Here is a 15,846-nt window from a genome sequence, read left to right as displayed (position 1 = left end):
CGACCTTTAAGCACTGAGAGACAATTACTTGACAGCTAGAGGCACCCTCAGTTCACTCATAAAAAAGTACATTTCCCCCTTGCCTCTTAAATCATTTCTATTTCCCCCATTTCATTCTTCAGCTCTTTACTGCCAACAATAACAGGAACAATAATAAGATTTTAAAATAATGGTTCTCAAACCCTGCACTGTGAGAAATAGGCGTTCAGGTAATTTTTGAGATCGTCAACCTCATTAGGTCACTGATGTATAAAGAGCACAAAGGATAAAGCCCTCATCCTGCAGCACATCCAATAATACATTCAGAAGCTGTAGGACGGAGCTGAGCTGATGAACTCAAAGGAACACATCTCCCATTAAATGCAGAGGCACCAGAAAAATGGTACAGGTGAACCGGTTTGCCAGGCAGAAAGAGAGACACAGAGGTAGAGAACAAATGTATGGACACCAAGAGGGGAATGTGGAGGCGGGGGAGGGTGGTGGTGGGATGAACTGGGAGATTGGGATTGACATGTATACACGAATATGTATACAATGGATAACTAATAAAAACCTGCTGTATAAAAAAAAATTTAAATAAAAATTTTTTTAAAAAGGGCACAAGGGTTTCCCTGGTGGCGCAGTGGTTGAGAATCTGCCTGCCAATGCAGGGGACACGGGTTCGAGCCCTGGTCTGGGAAGATCCCACATGCCGTAGAACAGCTAGGCCCGTGAGCCACAATTACTGAGCCTGCGCGTCTGGAGCCTGTGCTCCGCAACAAGAGAGGCCGCGATAGTGAGAGGCCCGCACACCGCGATGAAGAGTGGCCCCCGCTTGCCACAACTAGAGAAAGCCCTCGCACAGAAACGAAGACCCAACACAGACATAAATAAATAAATAAATAAAATTAAAAAAAAAAAAGGGCACAAAAAAATAAAAATGCAGAGGCACCACTTTATTTATACAGTCATTATTTTCCTATCAGCGTTTGCAACCATCCCCAACCCTCCACTGCCGAGGTACCTTGAGCATCTCGGCGCTTACCTGCTCTGTGTGTCCGGGTGATGACCCACGCAGGTGAGGGTAGCTGCTGTCTGAACACTGTCATTGTCAATTTCTTCCTGGACTGCCCACTGGTCTTCGCTGCTGACTCTCACTGCGGTTATTTTCACACCTGCTGCTGCCTTAATTCTGTGGGGTAGAAAAAAAAAAATATATATATATATGACCATTTGAGTTCAAAACAGGGAGCAAAAAGGGAGCTAAAACAGATCTCCCCTTTCCTCTGGGACATGTAGGGAAGAGTGGCCATAATGCCTTTCCTTTGAAAACTAAGTGTCCTGTTATTTTTACAAGCGCCCCAAAGTAGGAGCCCCAGCGTTTTGCCACGTCTGTTAATTTTCTGTCTGATCGGTGTGTTGGGAACCAGATGGCTTTCTGTTTCAGGGGTCCTGTGGGCCGGAGACGAGACAGATGTGTCTGGTAGGCGTGGATGGAATCTGGGGCCCGGTTCTTCCCCTGGGGATGGGGAAGGGCCCCCATGAGGTGGGAGGGTCTGAGAGGCTGCAGGGGCTATGCCAGCCCAGGGGATGGTACCATCCAGGGAACCAAGGGGGAGGCAGGCAGCACTGATCACACTGTGAAGAGGAAACAGTGGGGCCACGCGGTCCTCAGAGGAGCAAAAGAAATACAGCATTCAGGCAGGCTAAAGTGGCCAAGTACTGCCTGGTACGATGTTTGCAGAACTCAATTCCCCAAGGAAGAATCCAAGGCCCCAGCTGCTTCATCCATTGAGCAAAGGCCAAAGAGAGTTCCCAGCCTGGACTGTCTGCCGTTTCTTCCCTGCTCCTAGAACGATCTTCATGTTGCTACTAACCAGAATACATCTCCTCTGTAACCACGGGGATTGCAAGGCAGCTTCCAAGTTCTCTGACAATGGCTTTCGGACTTGCCCAGATGCTGTGGACTTGTCTGGAGAACAGTCAGGAGGAAGACAGGGCCACGGAAAGCCAAGCTGCTTGCTGTGCCTTAACTAAATGTAAGTAATACGAAAAGGGTGTCATTGGACTTCCGGGTGCATGAACTAATGCTGCAGAGGGTCAGCACATGCTTGGCTGTGAAGGTACCTGAACCCCCTCTGCTTCCCAGAGGCCTGTGGACTAACGAGAAATGCCCAGTGAGGCTCTGGGCATCCTTTTCCACAGAGAAGGCAAAAGGAATGCCACGATGCAAAAAAATGGTATGTGTGCAGGAGTTACAGGAGCATCAGCAAAGACAGATCCATCAAGACAGACATTCCACTGCCACCAAAAACTTAGAAGCAAAGATTCCCTCCAAGAGATTTATTAATCAAATCCACACATAACAGCAGGGTCTAAGATGCAATTAAAAACATATGAATGAAGGTGAAAGGATACAATGGGAGGATACATCCACAAATCATATCTCTGATAAGGGTCTAGTATCCAGCATATATAAAGAGCTCTTGTAACTCAACAATAAAAAACTCAATCTGAAAATAGATGTTTCTTCAAAGAAGATATACGTGGCCAACAAGAACATGAAAAGATGCTCAGCATCATTAGTCAACAGGGAAATGCAAATCAAAACCACGAGATACCACATCACACCCACGAGCATGGCTATCATCAAAAAAGGGAAAATAATAAATGTTGACAAGGATGTGGAGAAACTGGAACCCCTGTACACTGCTGGTAGGAATGTAAAACGGTGCAGCCACTGCGGAAAACAGCTTTGCAGATGCTCAGAAAGTTAAACGTAGAATTACTATATGACTCAGTAATTCTACTCCTGCATATAGACCCAAACGAATTGAAAACAGATACTCAGGCAAACCCTTGTACATGCATCCCATGGCAGCGCTGTTCACAACAGCCAAAAGGCAGAAACAACCCAAATGCCCATCACATGATGAAAGGATAAACAAAATGTGATACATACGTATCGTGGAATACTATTCAGCCACAAAAAGGAATGAAGTGCTGATACATGTTACAATGTGGATGAACCTCAAAAACATCATTCCAAGTGAAAGAAGCCAGACGCAAAAGGCCATGTATTGTATGGTTCCATTTACATAAAATATCCAGAATAGGTAAATCCACAGAGATAGAAAGCAGATTGGTGGTTTCCAGGGGCTGCGAGGAACAGAACAAGGAGTAGCTGCTTAGCTAACAGGTATGGGGCTTCCTTTTGGGGTCATAAAAATGTCTTGGAACTAAATAGAGGTGGTGTCTGCACAACACTGTGTACTAAACGCCAGTGAATTATTCACTTAGAAATGGTACATTTTATGTTATGTGAAATTCGCTTCAATTAAAAAAGAAAGAAAAGAAGAAAAAACAGGTGAATGGACCCTCCCAGAAGCGACTGAAACTTTAAAAAAGGATTTATCAAAATCCAAAAAAGACCCAAAGAAGGGAATCCCTAAAGTCAGAATTTCAAGCAGCAGGAGAGAATGTTCTGGACTCAAGGGTTGTCCTAAAGCCCCTGATTTTGCTGCCTACCATAAGGAACCCCGGGGTGGAATTAGGGGACTCAAATACTTGCATATCTAATTAAATTTTTTAAAGTTTCTGCTTCCTGTATTCCCTTCTTATAGGACCTTGCACAGATGCTAAGACACACATCTGCTCGCTCTTGCATTTGGCATTCCTGACCCCCTCCAGAGATTCAGGCGCCATTCTTTGTCCCAACTGGGTGGTTCTTCCTGTTGAATTCTGGTGACTACATATGCTAACTCCTCAAAGCTTTCTTTCTTGCCATCACAAAGTTCCGGGAATTAATTTATGCAAGCCATGAATAGAGGCGTCCCATTGTGTCCCTGTTTCCAGCCATTCCATCTTGCTGCCAAAGGGGCAACTGGAGAGAATGTTCCAGAATGCATGTCTCCGTAAGCAGAGTCCTCCCACTATCAAGAGCACCTCCTCATTTCTACCAGTACTTGCCACTTTAATAGCTTATCACATTCTTCCACATACACGGATCACAGAGCAATTTGATCAAGCAGCCCCATGGTCAGGATGATTACTATTGTTCCCAATGTCCTGATGATCAAACTGTGACCCTCACACCCCCAGAGGGAGCGACCAGCTGGAAGTCACAGAGCTAGACAGTGACAGAGCCAGGATTAGAAACCAGATCCCCTGACTCTAAAACCCGCTCCCCTTCCCTCCTATTCTGCCCCATGCAGAGAATTCCCTGCAAAGGATACAAAATTAATGCACAGAAATCTCTTGCATTCCTATACAGTAATGATGAAAAATCTGAAAGTGAAATTAAGAAAACACTCCCATTTACCATTACAACTAAAAGAATAAAATATCTAGGAATAAACCTACCTAAGGAGACAAAAGACCTGTAAGCAGAAGATTATAAGACACTGATGAAAGAAATTAAAGATGATACAAATAAATGGAGAGATATATCATGTTCTTGGATTGGAAAAATCAACATTGTGAAAATGACTATACTACCCAAAGCAATCTACAGATTCAATGCAATCCCTATCAAACTACCACTGGCATTTTTCACAAAACTAGAACAAAAAAATTTCACAATTTGTATGGAAACACAAAAGACCCCGAATAGCCAAAGCAATCTTGAGAAAGAAAAACGGAGCTGGAGGAATCAGGCTCCCTGACTTCAGACTATACTACAAAGCTACAGTAATCAAGACAGTATGGTACTGGCACAAAAACAGAAATATAGATCAATGGAACAGGATAGAAAGTCCAGAGATAAACCCATGCACATATGGTCATCTTATCTTTGATAAAGGAGGCAAGAATATACAGTGGGGAAAAGACAGCCTCTTCAGTAAGTGGTGCTGGGAAAACTGGACAGCTACATTTAAAAGAATGAAATTAGAACACTCCCTAACACCATACAAAAAAATACACTCAAAATGGATTAAAGACCTAAATGTAAGGCCAGACACTATCAAACTCTTAGAGGAAAACATAGAACACTCTATGACATAAATCACAGCAAGATCCTTTTTGACCCAATTCCTAGAGAAATGGAAATAAAAACAAAAATAAACAAATGGGACCTAATGAAACTTAAAAGCTTTTGCACAGCAAAGGAAACCATAAACAAGACGAAAAGACAACCCTCAGAATGGAAGAAAATATTTGCAAATGAAGCAACTGACAAAGGATTAATCTCCAAAATTTACAAGCAGCTCATGCAGCTCAATATCAAAACAACAAACAACCCAATCCAAAACTGGGCAGAAGACCTAAATAGACATTTCTCCAAAGAAGATATACAGATGGCCAACAAACACATGAAAGAATGCTCAACATCATTAATCATTAGAGAAATGCAAATCAAAACTACAATGAGATATCATCTCACACCGGTCAGAATGGCCATCATCAAAAAATCTATAAATAATAAATGCTGGAGAGGGTGTGGAGAAAAGGGAACCCTCTTGCACTGTTGGTGGGAATGTAAATTGATACAGCCACTATGGAGAACAGTATGGAGGTTCCTTAAAAAACTAAAAATAGAACTACCATACAACCCACCAATCCCACTACTGGGCATATACCCTGAGAAAACCATAATTCAAAAAGAGTCATGTACCAAAATGTTCACTGCAGCTCTGTTTACAATAGCCAGGACATGGAAGCAACCTAAGTGTCCATCGACAGATGAATGGATAAAGAAGATGTGGCACATATATACAATGGAATATTACTCAGCCATAAAAAGAAACGAAATTGAGTTATTTGTAGTGAGGTGGATGGACCTAGAGTCTGTCATACAGAGTGAAGTAAGTCAGAAAGAGAAAAACAAATACCGTATGCTAACACATATATATGGAATCTAAGAAAAAAACAAAAAAGGTCATGAAGAACCTAGGGGCAAGATGGGAATAAAGACACAGACCTACTAGAGAATGGACTTGAGGATATGGGGAGGGGGAAGGGTAAGCTGTGACAAAGTGAGAGAGTGGCATGGACATATATACACTACCAAACGTAAAATAGATAGCTAGTGGGAAGCAGCTGCATAGCACAGGGAGATCATCTCGGTGCTTTGTGACCACCTAGAGGGGTGGGATAGGGAGGGTGGGAGGGAGACGCAAGAGGGAGGAGATATGGGGATATATGTATACATATAGTTGATTCACTTTGTTATACAGCAGAAACTAACATACCATTGTAAAGCAATTATACTCCAATAAAGATGTTAAAAATAAATAAATAAATACATACATACATACATACAGCAGTGTGGGCGTGTCAATCCGAAACTCCCTATCTCTTCCCCAGAAGAAATACATTCTAATTATTTTTGCCTTTGGATGGTTATGAAGCCCCAGGCATTCCTACCTGCCTAGGAGAGCTGGATGCTTCTAAGGATGAAGGTCAGGGAGGTGGTGGAGTTAGTGATGATGACAATGAACTAACTGTGAGAGTTTGGATGCCAATCACTGAACATCTGTGACTCACTTTCCTCATCTTCAAAATGTGTGCAATAATAATATCTACCTATAGCGTTGTTTGTATGAAGATTAAGTGAATCACTGTATATAAAGTGCTTAGAAGAACACCTGGGACAAAGAAACTGATCAGCGTTAGCTATTATGATTTTTCTCACCATGAACTACTGCATACTCTCCAGAGATCATACACTCGGGCATCAAGCCCCCTCCCTGTGAGATGTCCTTTGTAACTGCTCTAAGTCTCCACACAAGACCCCAGCCACCTCCTCTCTAGATATGATTTCCCTGATCTTACTCCTTTTCCTTGGCAGGAAATTCCTCTCATATCCCAAGACGGAGCAAACCCTCCATTTGCCGTAGTAAATCCTTTTATTTTATTTTTTTTCCATAAAGGTTACTCTACACTTGAACCCTCGACACTTTAGGTTCAAAGGACACCAGTGTGCACCTGACAAAGTCTCAGAAATTTTCTGTGATTGTAGTTGACCAAAGAAATAATCCAATTCTGGTTCATGTCTAGTCTACTTCAATGTCCAGAAGTGGGACCAGCTTTAGAAGTGGCTCACCACAAAGGTTCAAATGATGTCCCCACTTCCCTAGGCACCTGACTCTGTTCAGGTCTCACATATGTGGGTTTTGTGCACCAATGGGCTCTCTTCTTGTGGTCACAGTGTGGCTGCAACAGCTCTGGATCTCACCTCCTCATCCACAAGGGAAAAGCAAGACTCTCTCTCCTAGAACAAACTCCTGGAGCCAGGTTTTCATTGGTTGAATTTGATTGAGTACTCAACCTTGGACCTATAACTGTGGCCTAGGGGGGTGAAAGGACAATGCTTATTGGTTTGCCCAGTCAAGGACTGTCCTGCACTAAGAGTGAAATTAATCCCATCTGAACCATGTGGGAGGGGTTAGCAGGGAGTGGCTCCCAAAAGGAAATTCGAGTTACAACAGAAGAAATGGATGGTAGGAATCAAAACCACAAGCCTGAAGCCAAATTATTGAGGTTCTGCCTCCCTCCTACATACAAGTTATAAAATTGTTCCAAAATCCCAGTTCTTGGTCCAAATCCTTCCCAATTTTAGATTCTATTTGTTGGAACAATCTAAGCCCAGAAAAATCCATGTCTTGAATATTCATTAAGTTTGTTTTAGAGAAATATTTTTAGGGTTGGTGATATTCTTAACTCTTGTTATTTAAAAACTACAATAATCTAAACCTTGTGACAACGATTAATGGTCTCAGCCCTGTAATGAGCTTGAGGGATTTGGGGGCTGATCAAGGGAAAGATATGACCACAAGGTGGCAGTAGCATGCAACAAGCTTTACCTAGGCAACAATTTGACAAGTTTGTGTGATGCGTAAGTCCCTCATAGCCCAAGACCTTCCAAATGACATGGCATGAGGGCACCTAGCCAGAAGGGGAGGAGGGCAGGGAACCCCAGGGAGAAGAGGATCAGAGAGGGCGCTTACATGTCACTAAGCAGCACTGTGGGATGTCTCCAGGTCAAACAGCTCCAAAGGGCAGCTGCAGCTCGAGGTCTTACAGCTACAAGGTCTATGGCTAACAGACATTGGGAACAGTTTTGCAGGGTATGCAGAGCAGGCTCTAAATGGCTAAAATAGGCTTATTTAGGGTATATTGAAAACAATTAGATGTGTAAAAAATTGAGTTTGGCTCTTGAGCTAACAGGTCCCAGTCTGCTATGAAGAAATAAACAACACAGGGGCCAACCTACAGGGACCATCTCTGGCTCATTTATATAACAACTACTTCCTGACATTCACAAAAAAAACTTACATTCATACTTCGATAGGGTCTTCATTATACAACTATTTGTTATCTGTATTCTTGAAGTTAAGGGATTACACAGAGGAGAATACATTGGCAGACTAAGAAACTATCAATACTTGTTGATGAACTGAACCTTAAGGAAATCAGTCCCCACTGTCACTTGACCCTTGGTTGACACTGACACCGACCGCAGCCCTGCTGCAGCATCTCCGCCTTTGGTAAGGGTGGGTTGTCAGGCTCTGCTGATCGTCAGCTACAAATACAACGCAAACGCAATGCACATCTATTGCAAAGTGAAACCGCTGAATCTTGTAGCATTGGAGGACTGACAAATGCCAGCAAAGCTACTGAGAAAGAGGACCCAGCAGAGATCCACCAACCACCCCTCAAGACATATCTACTGACAGTTCACAAGTGAAGAAGGGAAAATCAACAAGAAAAGATAAGTGCTTCCAAAGAGAGCAGTCTGCATAGCAAGGCAGAGTGAAGCTCTTGGGGAAACTGGGGAAGCCCTGAAATACTTCCGCTAAGTTGATCCTTCTTGTGACCCTGTTGGCAATGTCAAGTGTGAAATGAAAAATGCAATACTGTGCAGTTATATAAAATTGGAGGAAAATAACAACAAAAAATTGTCAACGGGCAATGCATGCTTTGTTCCGAGCAGCACAGAAAGGGAGTTACTGAGCCTGAATTTTGTTTACTGTAAGATAAAACAAACTTGTTTGTTTATCTTTATTTCATTTCTCAAGGAAGAAGAAAAATCCCAATCGCGTTTCCTTTTTCTCAAGATTTTCTACATGATTTTACGTTCCCATTTACGGTGGATTAATTTTCATTGGCCAAATATTCTCAAAGTAAAGAAAAGCTTCCCATAACTAACCTGTAGCTTTAAATGGCAATGGTCTAAAAACTGCATATTTTATGGTGTGTAATACGCTAACATTCTGTATTGGCCAGGAGCTGGCTTCCTCGTGGTTCCTAAAACAGCACATGTTTTCCTGTCTTTAAACCTTTGCTCTTGCTGTTCCCTCTGCCTGGAAAGGTCTCCCCTGACACCCACAGGACTCACTCCCTCATCTCCTTCAGGTTTGGGCAAATGTCATCTCTTTGAGCTTTTTCCAGACCACCCGATCGAAAAAAAAGCCCTATTTAATACCCCCAAACTTTGCTTCCCTTGTTTAGTCTCTGTATTCCCCCACGGGATGGAAGCACCAGGAGAGTGGGGAGGGTTTTTTTGGGTTTTTTTAAATGTTTTGTTTCCTGCATTATCCATGGTTCTGAGAGCCACGCCTGGGAAACTGGTGGTGCTTAATAAATATTGGTAGAATGAAAGGTCTCCATCTAAGGTGTCATCTGTCTCTGGGTGCTCCATAAATATCAGACTGAGGACTGAAGATGTCCAGTAAGGGACAAAAGCTACCAAGGTCACAGGAGGGAGGCATTGGAACCCTATGGACCAGAGGTTCTCGGGCTTTTAAGCACATCAGAATCACCTAGTTACAGGTATCTGGATCCTCCAAAGACTGTGATCCAGTAAGTCTGGGGCAGAACCCAACTGTGCTATGTTTTTCAACAGGCTGCCATTCTGATGCAGGCGGCCCCCAGAACATTCTTTGGATAAGAGTGCTTGGGACACATTTCAGACAATCACATTCTGTCAAGGAGAATAATGCCAGGGAACATCTGGTGTTCGAATCACTTTCTGAGATAAGCCCAGCCCTGGGCGCTGGAGCACTTTCAGGATGTGTAAAGATACTTCTAATTTGGATTCCCCGGCAAACCATTTTCTCTGTGATAAATTAACCACAGAGAGAGATGCGCGCCTCTCCCACTAGGCACCTGGAGGCTGGCAAAGGCAGGCTCTGCTGAGAGCTCATTTCAGACCACGATTTAAACTTGGAAAGATTACAGGGCAGGGGAAAGAGTCAAGGCGAGGAGGCCACCATGCTCATGACCACAGAGCAGGTGGGGCTCTCTCTAGTCCAGGTGGCTGAACCTGGATGTTGAGGACAGATATTTTTGGTCTCAGTTAGAAAGAGAACAGGAGCCAGCTTGAAGGACAGACAGACCACCAGTGCTGGAAAATCACATCCAACAGAGCAGACTGTTGGAGGGCGTGGATTTCAGCCCCGAGAACAGGGACATGCAAAGTGGGACCTTTATGCAAGTGAGAACGTTCCCAAAGTAACACATGCTGATTCCCATGGGGCTATCTCCCCTCTCTTGTCTCACTTTTTAATTTAATCTTTCACCCAAGAAAGTTAAAAATTAAGCAAACTATACGTATAGCTTTTGACAAATCAGAAATTTGACAAATCACTCCCTTCTTCACACTTCCTAAGGCATTAAGATAAGCACATCCAAAACCCTGCCTTGGCCCCAGACATCCAAAACCAGCAAAAAAAAAAAAAAAAAAAAAAAAAAGACTGGATCCAGCCTACAGCGTGTCTTGCTTAGCCACTTAATTGTTTCTGGTCCATACCGTGTGTGGCAGACAAACTCTGGGGTGGTCCACAATGACCCCCAACTCCGGGTGACCATACCTTTGTTGAATCCTTTCCCCTTGAGTGTGGGGAGGGCCTGTGACTTGCTTCTAGCTGGAATAGTATGATAAAAGAGATGAAATGTCATTCCATGGTTCCACTACATTTTATAAGACTCCACCTTGCAAGCAGACCAGCTCCAGGCAATCTCTCTCCCGGGTGTCTTTGAAGAAGTAAGCAGCCATGTTGGGACACCCATGTGGCAAGGAGCTTGGGCAGCCTCTAGCAGCTGAGGGCCAACAGCCAGGAAAAACCCAGGGCCCTCGGTCCTACAATAGCAAGGAAATACACTCTGCCACCAACACCAGTTCGTACGGAAGCCGATTCTTCCCCAGTCGAGACTCAGATGAGAATGCTGGCATTTAAAGGATTTAGGGGGATTTCCCTAGTGGTCCAGTGGTTAAGACTTTTGCCTTCCAATGCAGGGGGTGCAGATTCGATCCCTGGTCGGGGAGCTAAGGTCCCACATGCCTCAGGGCCATAAAACAGAAGCAATATTGTAACAAATTCAGTAAAGACTTTAAAAATGGTCCGCATCAAAAAAATCTTTTAAAAAATTAATAAATAAAGGATTAGGGCCAGGATGCTAATTGCCCTGCTGTGAATGGGACAGTCCTGCCCCACTCCAGATGCCAAAAGTGCCCCCACGAAGAAACACTGTAGACACCTGATTTTTCAGCCTCTGTAGAAGTAATATCCCCACCACCACCTGCCCCCAACACAAATGCCTGGGATCACTTTCCCTGGCAAACTGGACCCCAGGCTGAGCTGCAGACACTCCCTAACTGCTCTGCCCTTGTCCCCATGTGGAGCACATGCTTATTCTTCAGTGTCAGTGGACCGGAGGGGAAGCAGCCCCCCTACAAATTCGGGATGTGCTGTGTCACAGCCATGAAGCCAACATGTGCCACAATTTCAAGACCATTATGGTGGTACCATCAGGAATGTAGTCTTTTCATCCACTTTAACTTCTTTGCAAAGCCCCAAGTGTTGGCTCCCACCATGAAACCCAGTTCACCTTCAGATCACATTTAAACGTCTGACACAACCAAACACAGAAAGCTTTACCCTCTGATTCCCAACCACTGCCTCTGATCATCATGTCCCACAGAGTGAAGTCAGAGACAATGTGCACCTCTCTGACAGCAGAGCTGTTCAATACACACACACAAAACAGAGAAACACACACACACACACACACACACCCATGAGCGACCCACGCGGCAGGGGCAGGGAGGTTGATAATTTCTCAGGGCCCGATTAATGGCTTCTCACGATCCAATTAACAAGGTAATATTGTTTTATGGGAACCTAGGATTAGTAAATGTACAGCCATTAAGAACCAGAAATGCTTTTGAAATGAAAGGGATTTTCGAAAGCAGATACAGTCAGCCTCAGGGCTTTGGAATTCAAATGTGACTGAGAAGTATTTGATTTAATTTAAGGTCTACACACTGCATATCTACCACATGTCAGGCATTAACCACCTACTATGTGCAGGAGAAATAGACAGCCCTACAAAACAGACAGACAGAATAGTGAAGTTAAGACCACATTTCTGACTTAAAACTTGGACTCTAAGAGAGAAAGAAAAAAGGACACAAGAGAACACACCTGGACTCCTGCTGTGTGACCTTGGAAAAGTCATTTAGCCTCTTTGTGTGCCTCAGTTTCCTTATCTGTAAAATGGGACTATTAATAATAGTACCACGGCACAGTGTCATTGCAAGGATTAAATGGAGACGGCATACACAAAGTGCTTAGAACGGAGCCTGGCATATAGCAACTATGCAGGGTTCACTATGCTGGTGGCGGTGACAGGAATGCCCACGCGGTGACCCCACCCCAGCTCTAAATGCTGACATTTCACAGAACCATCCCTTGGTGTTAAACTGCTCCAGAGACAGACTGAGAGGTGCAGGAAAGCTGTCACGAGAGTTATCCAACAAGCTCCCAACCCTGGTCATCGGATCCACAGAAGACCAGGTGGACGCGTCTACCCAGCACCCACCATCCTCCTCTTCTGAGGCAGCTCCTACCTGGACTTCCCTTGGGAGCGACTTATGCTCAGTCCAGGTATGTCAGGCTAGGCTGACCCCACCCTTGGCTTCAGGAGTTGGTATGTGTAGCCATGCAAAGCATTGTGTCCTCCTGGACAGTGGTTGGTTCAAGAAGGAAGCATGTGACCCAACCAAACCAATCAGCATATCCCATCCCCTGAATTGATCGGCCCAGAAACAGACACGTCACCCAGAATGTTTCAGGGAGAGGTGAGCCCAGCTCTCTTTTCACTAAGCAATAAGTGTTGCAAGAGCCCACCACCTGCCTGAGAATGAAACCAGCAGGGGAAAGCAAAGGTAAGAGGTGGAAAGAGATGGCTTTCCGATTACACTGTCTAAGCACCTGGATCCAGCCAGACTTGAGGTTGTCTTTCAGTTACATGAGCCAGTAAATTCCCTTCAAGCCACTTTGAGTTGGGTTTCTTCTATTTGCATTTGAAAGTGCACTGACAAAAACAGCCAGGTTCTGACATTTCTACCACTCAGAGTACCAAATAAAATCCTCCCAAAGTTCACAGACGATACACATATAAAGTTACCACCTGTGATACAAGGACAGGAGAACAGATGGTGAAAGGATGTTCAATATTTCCAAGTCCTTGTGAGCACAGAGAGCAAATATTAAATAAAGGGAATCTACAGACACAATCAGAGATCCTCTCCCTTTGTGATATCCAACCTAAATATTAATAAACAAAGCTAAGGTATAAAAACTCAATTCATAACTCAAAAATAACCTGACCTTTTATGGAATTAAACTCATTTTCTGTCAAACCTATTTTTTTAAGAATGTTTAGTGATATAAATTTTCGAATGCCTAGTAAAGAATCGTTTCCTCATAGTAATTTAAAGCATTTTGTGAGCCACTATGAATTTTTTTCCTCTCCAACCTGGACACAAGCAAGGGATCACCCTGTTACATTGGATATTTCCTCTCCATGAAAACTTGTCAGTAATTTTCAGTAACTTGGTATTTACAGCTCCTGAGAAATAAATTCTCTCTCTCTCTCCCTGTCACTCACACACACACACGCACACAAATCCATTTTCCCAACTTCATCTATCTTCTAGAGTATGATGATCCAGAAAGTTATTTTTACAACACAGAACTTTCTAAGTCCCAAATGCATAGCTAAATAAACACTTGAAATCACCTCTTAGAAGTCTCAAAGGAAAATCAAACTCAACACATCCCAAACTGAACTCACGATCAACTCAGCCAAAAATAAAAACAAAAACCACCTTACTTCTCTTGTCCTCTTTGAGAAAAGACCACTCTCTTGGTTCAGGATGCTATAACAAGATACCACAGACTGGGTGGCTTAAATGACTGAAATTTGTTTCTCGCAGTTCTGGAGTCTAGGAAGCCCAAGATCAAGGTGCTGGAGATTCAGTTCCTGAGAGCCCTCTTCCTGGTTTGCAGACAGCTGCCTTCCAGCTGTGTCCTCACGTGGCAGGGAGCAGAGGGGGGAAGAAAGCTCTCTCATGTCTCTTCTTATAAGGGCACTAATCTCATCATGAGAGCCCCACCCTCATGAACTAAGTGTCTCCCAAAGGTCCTATCGCCAAATACCATTGCACCGGGGTTTGGGATTTCCACAGATCAAGGCGAGGTGGGGAGGCACCGGGACACAAACATTCGGTCCATAGCAGCCATCATTCAGTCCAGGGCAACCACCATCCACCAAACCGCTGAAACCAGAAACATGGGCGTCAACCTTGACAGCCTCCTTTCTGTAACTGCCTCCCATATCCAGTCCATCAGCAAGTCCCCTGCCGTCGTCCTTGTGTGTGTCACTGCTGTAAGCACCCTGCAACCACTGCTACAAGCCACAGAGCAATCAGGGTGAGCTGCTCCAAATCCTGAGCCATCAAAATTCCAAGCTTAAAACTCTTCACTGGTTACCACCTTTGTTAGAAAAAGTCTGAAATCCCACAAGACCCTGCATGGTCTGGACCATGAGTAAGAGATCACAAAATTGCCCGGCAGAGGCAGTGGCTAATAGCGTAGTGGCTGAAAGCACAGACTCTGGAACCAGACTGCCTGGATTCAAATCCTGGCTCTAGCATTTATCTACTCTGTGATCTACTCAACCCCTCTGAGCCCCAGTTTCCTCATCTGTAAAATGGAAGCACAGAAGCCATCTCATAGGTGTCATATGAGGATTGAATGTTAAGCACTTAGCAGGTGCAATTTTAATTCTCTCTTTAGGATCGTGGCTCTGTGATTTCCTACTGGTCCTTCTCAGTTCCTCGGAAGCCCCAGACTTTCCCTGCACCTGGCTATACTGGTTAGTCTCTGTTTCTCCTGCAGACCCTTTTCCTATCCTTCTCTTCTTGTCCAATACCGCTAGAGGCTGATAGCTGTGCACAGCATCATTGGAGGCCCCCTTGTCCTCCCTCTGGCTTCCAGTTGGGTTCAATCAATAGAAGGCACAGCAGGAGATTAGATGGTACGAGAAGAGAAGTTGGGGTATTGATACCCCTGGCTTCTCCCTGCTGGTGACGGTGGCTGAGCTCCCCTCCCTGTGAGCACAGCTCCTGTGGTCCAGCCCTGTCCCCCTATCTCCGCTCTCCCTGGGTTCCTGCAATTCCTCCCTAGCCTTGGGCCAGTTACCACCTTGACCCTGTCTCCACTTAGTCAAAGCCCCTCCATGAAATTCTCTTTGGGGTACCAGCTCTTTCCCACCTGAACCCTGAATGCTTCGGGCCTTTGCAAATACTCTTCCTTATGCCTGAAACTTTTCCCTCACACCACCCTCCACTTCCAACTATCCAGGTCATTCCTTTCCATCCTTCAATTCTTAATCAACACCTCCTCAGGGAAGCCTTCCCAGGTACACAGGACTGAGTTAGTTTTTTTCTTTTACGGCACCTCGATTTTCCCTTCCCAGCACTTATCACAGCTAATACTAAATAATTATCATCTGTGTAAGTTTCTATATACGTTATGGTGCCCGAGACTGGAAGACTCACACCAGCAGAGACCACAG

General features: G+C 44.3%; 1 protein-coding gene across 4 annotated transcripts in view; it reads right to left on the bottom strand.

Annotated features, from left to right (window-relative positions):
• TMEM132B (transmembrane protein 132B) overlaps positions 1-15,846 on the bottom strand; it is a 414,018-nt gene that overhangs the window by 180,980 nt on the left and 217,192 nt on the right. For all 4 annotated transcript variants that reach the window (XM_057527275.1, XM_057527277.1, XM_057527276.1 and 1 more), the window contains one exon: positions 1,025-1,171. In XM_057527275.1, coding sequence (XP_057383258.1) covers positions 1,025-1,171 — 147 coding nt within the window. The remainder of the gene's footprint in view (positions 1-1,024; positions 1,172-15,846) is intronic.

This window comes from Balaenoptera acutorostrata, chromosome 13, assembly GCF_949987535.1.
Source record: "Balaenoptera acutorostrata chromosome 13, mBalAcu1.1, whole genome shotgun sequence".
Taxonomy (NCBI): domain Eukaryota; kingdom Metazoa; phylum Chordata; class Mammalia; order Artiodactyla; family Balaenopteridae; genus Balaenoptera; species Balaenoptera acutorostrata.
The sequence above is the reverse complement of the archived record's forward strand: the minus strand, read 5'-3'. Positions and strand labels throughout refer to the sequence as shown.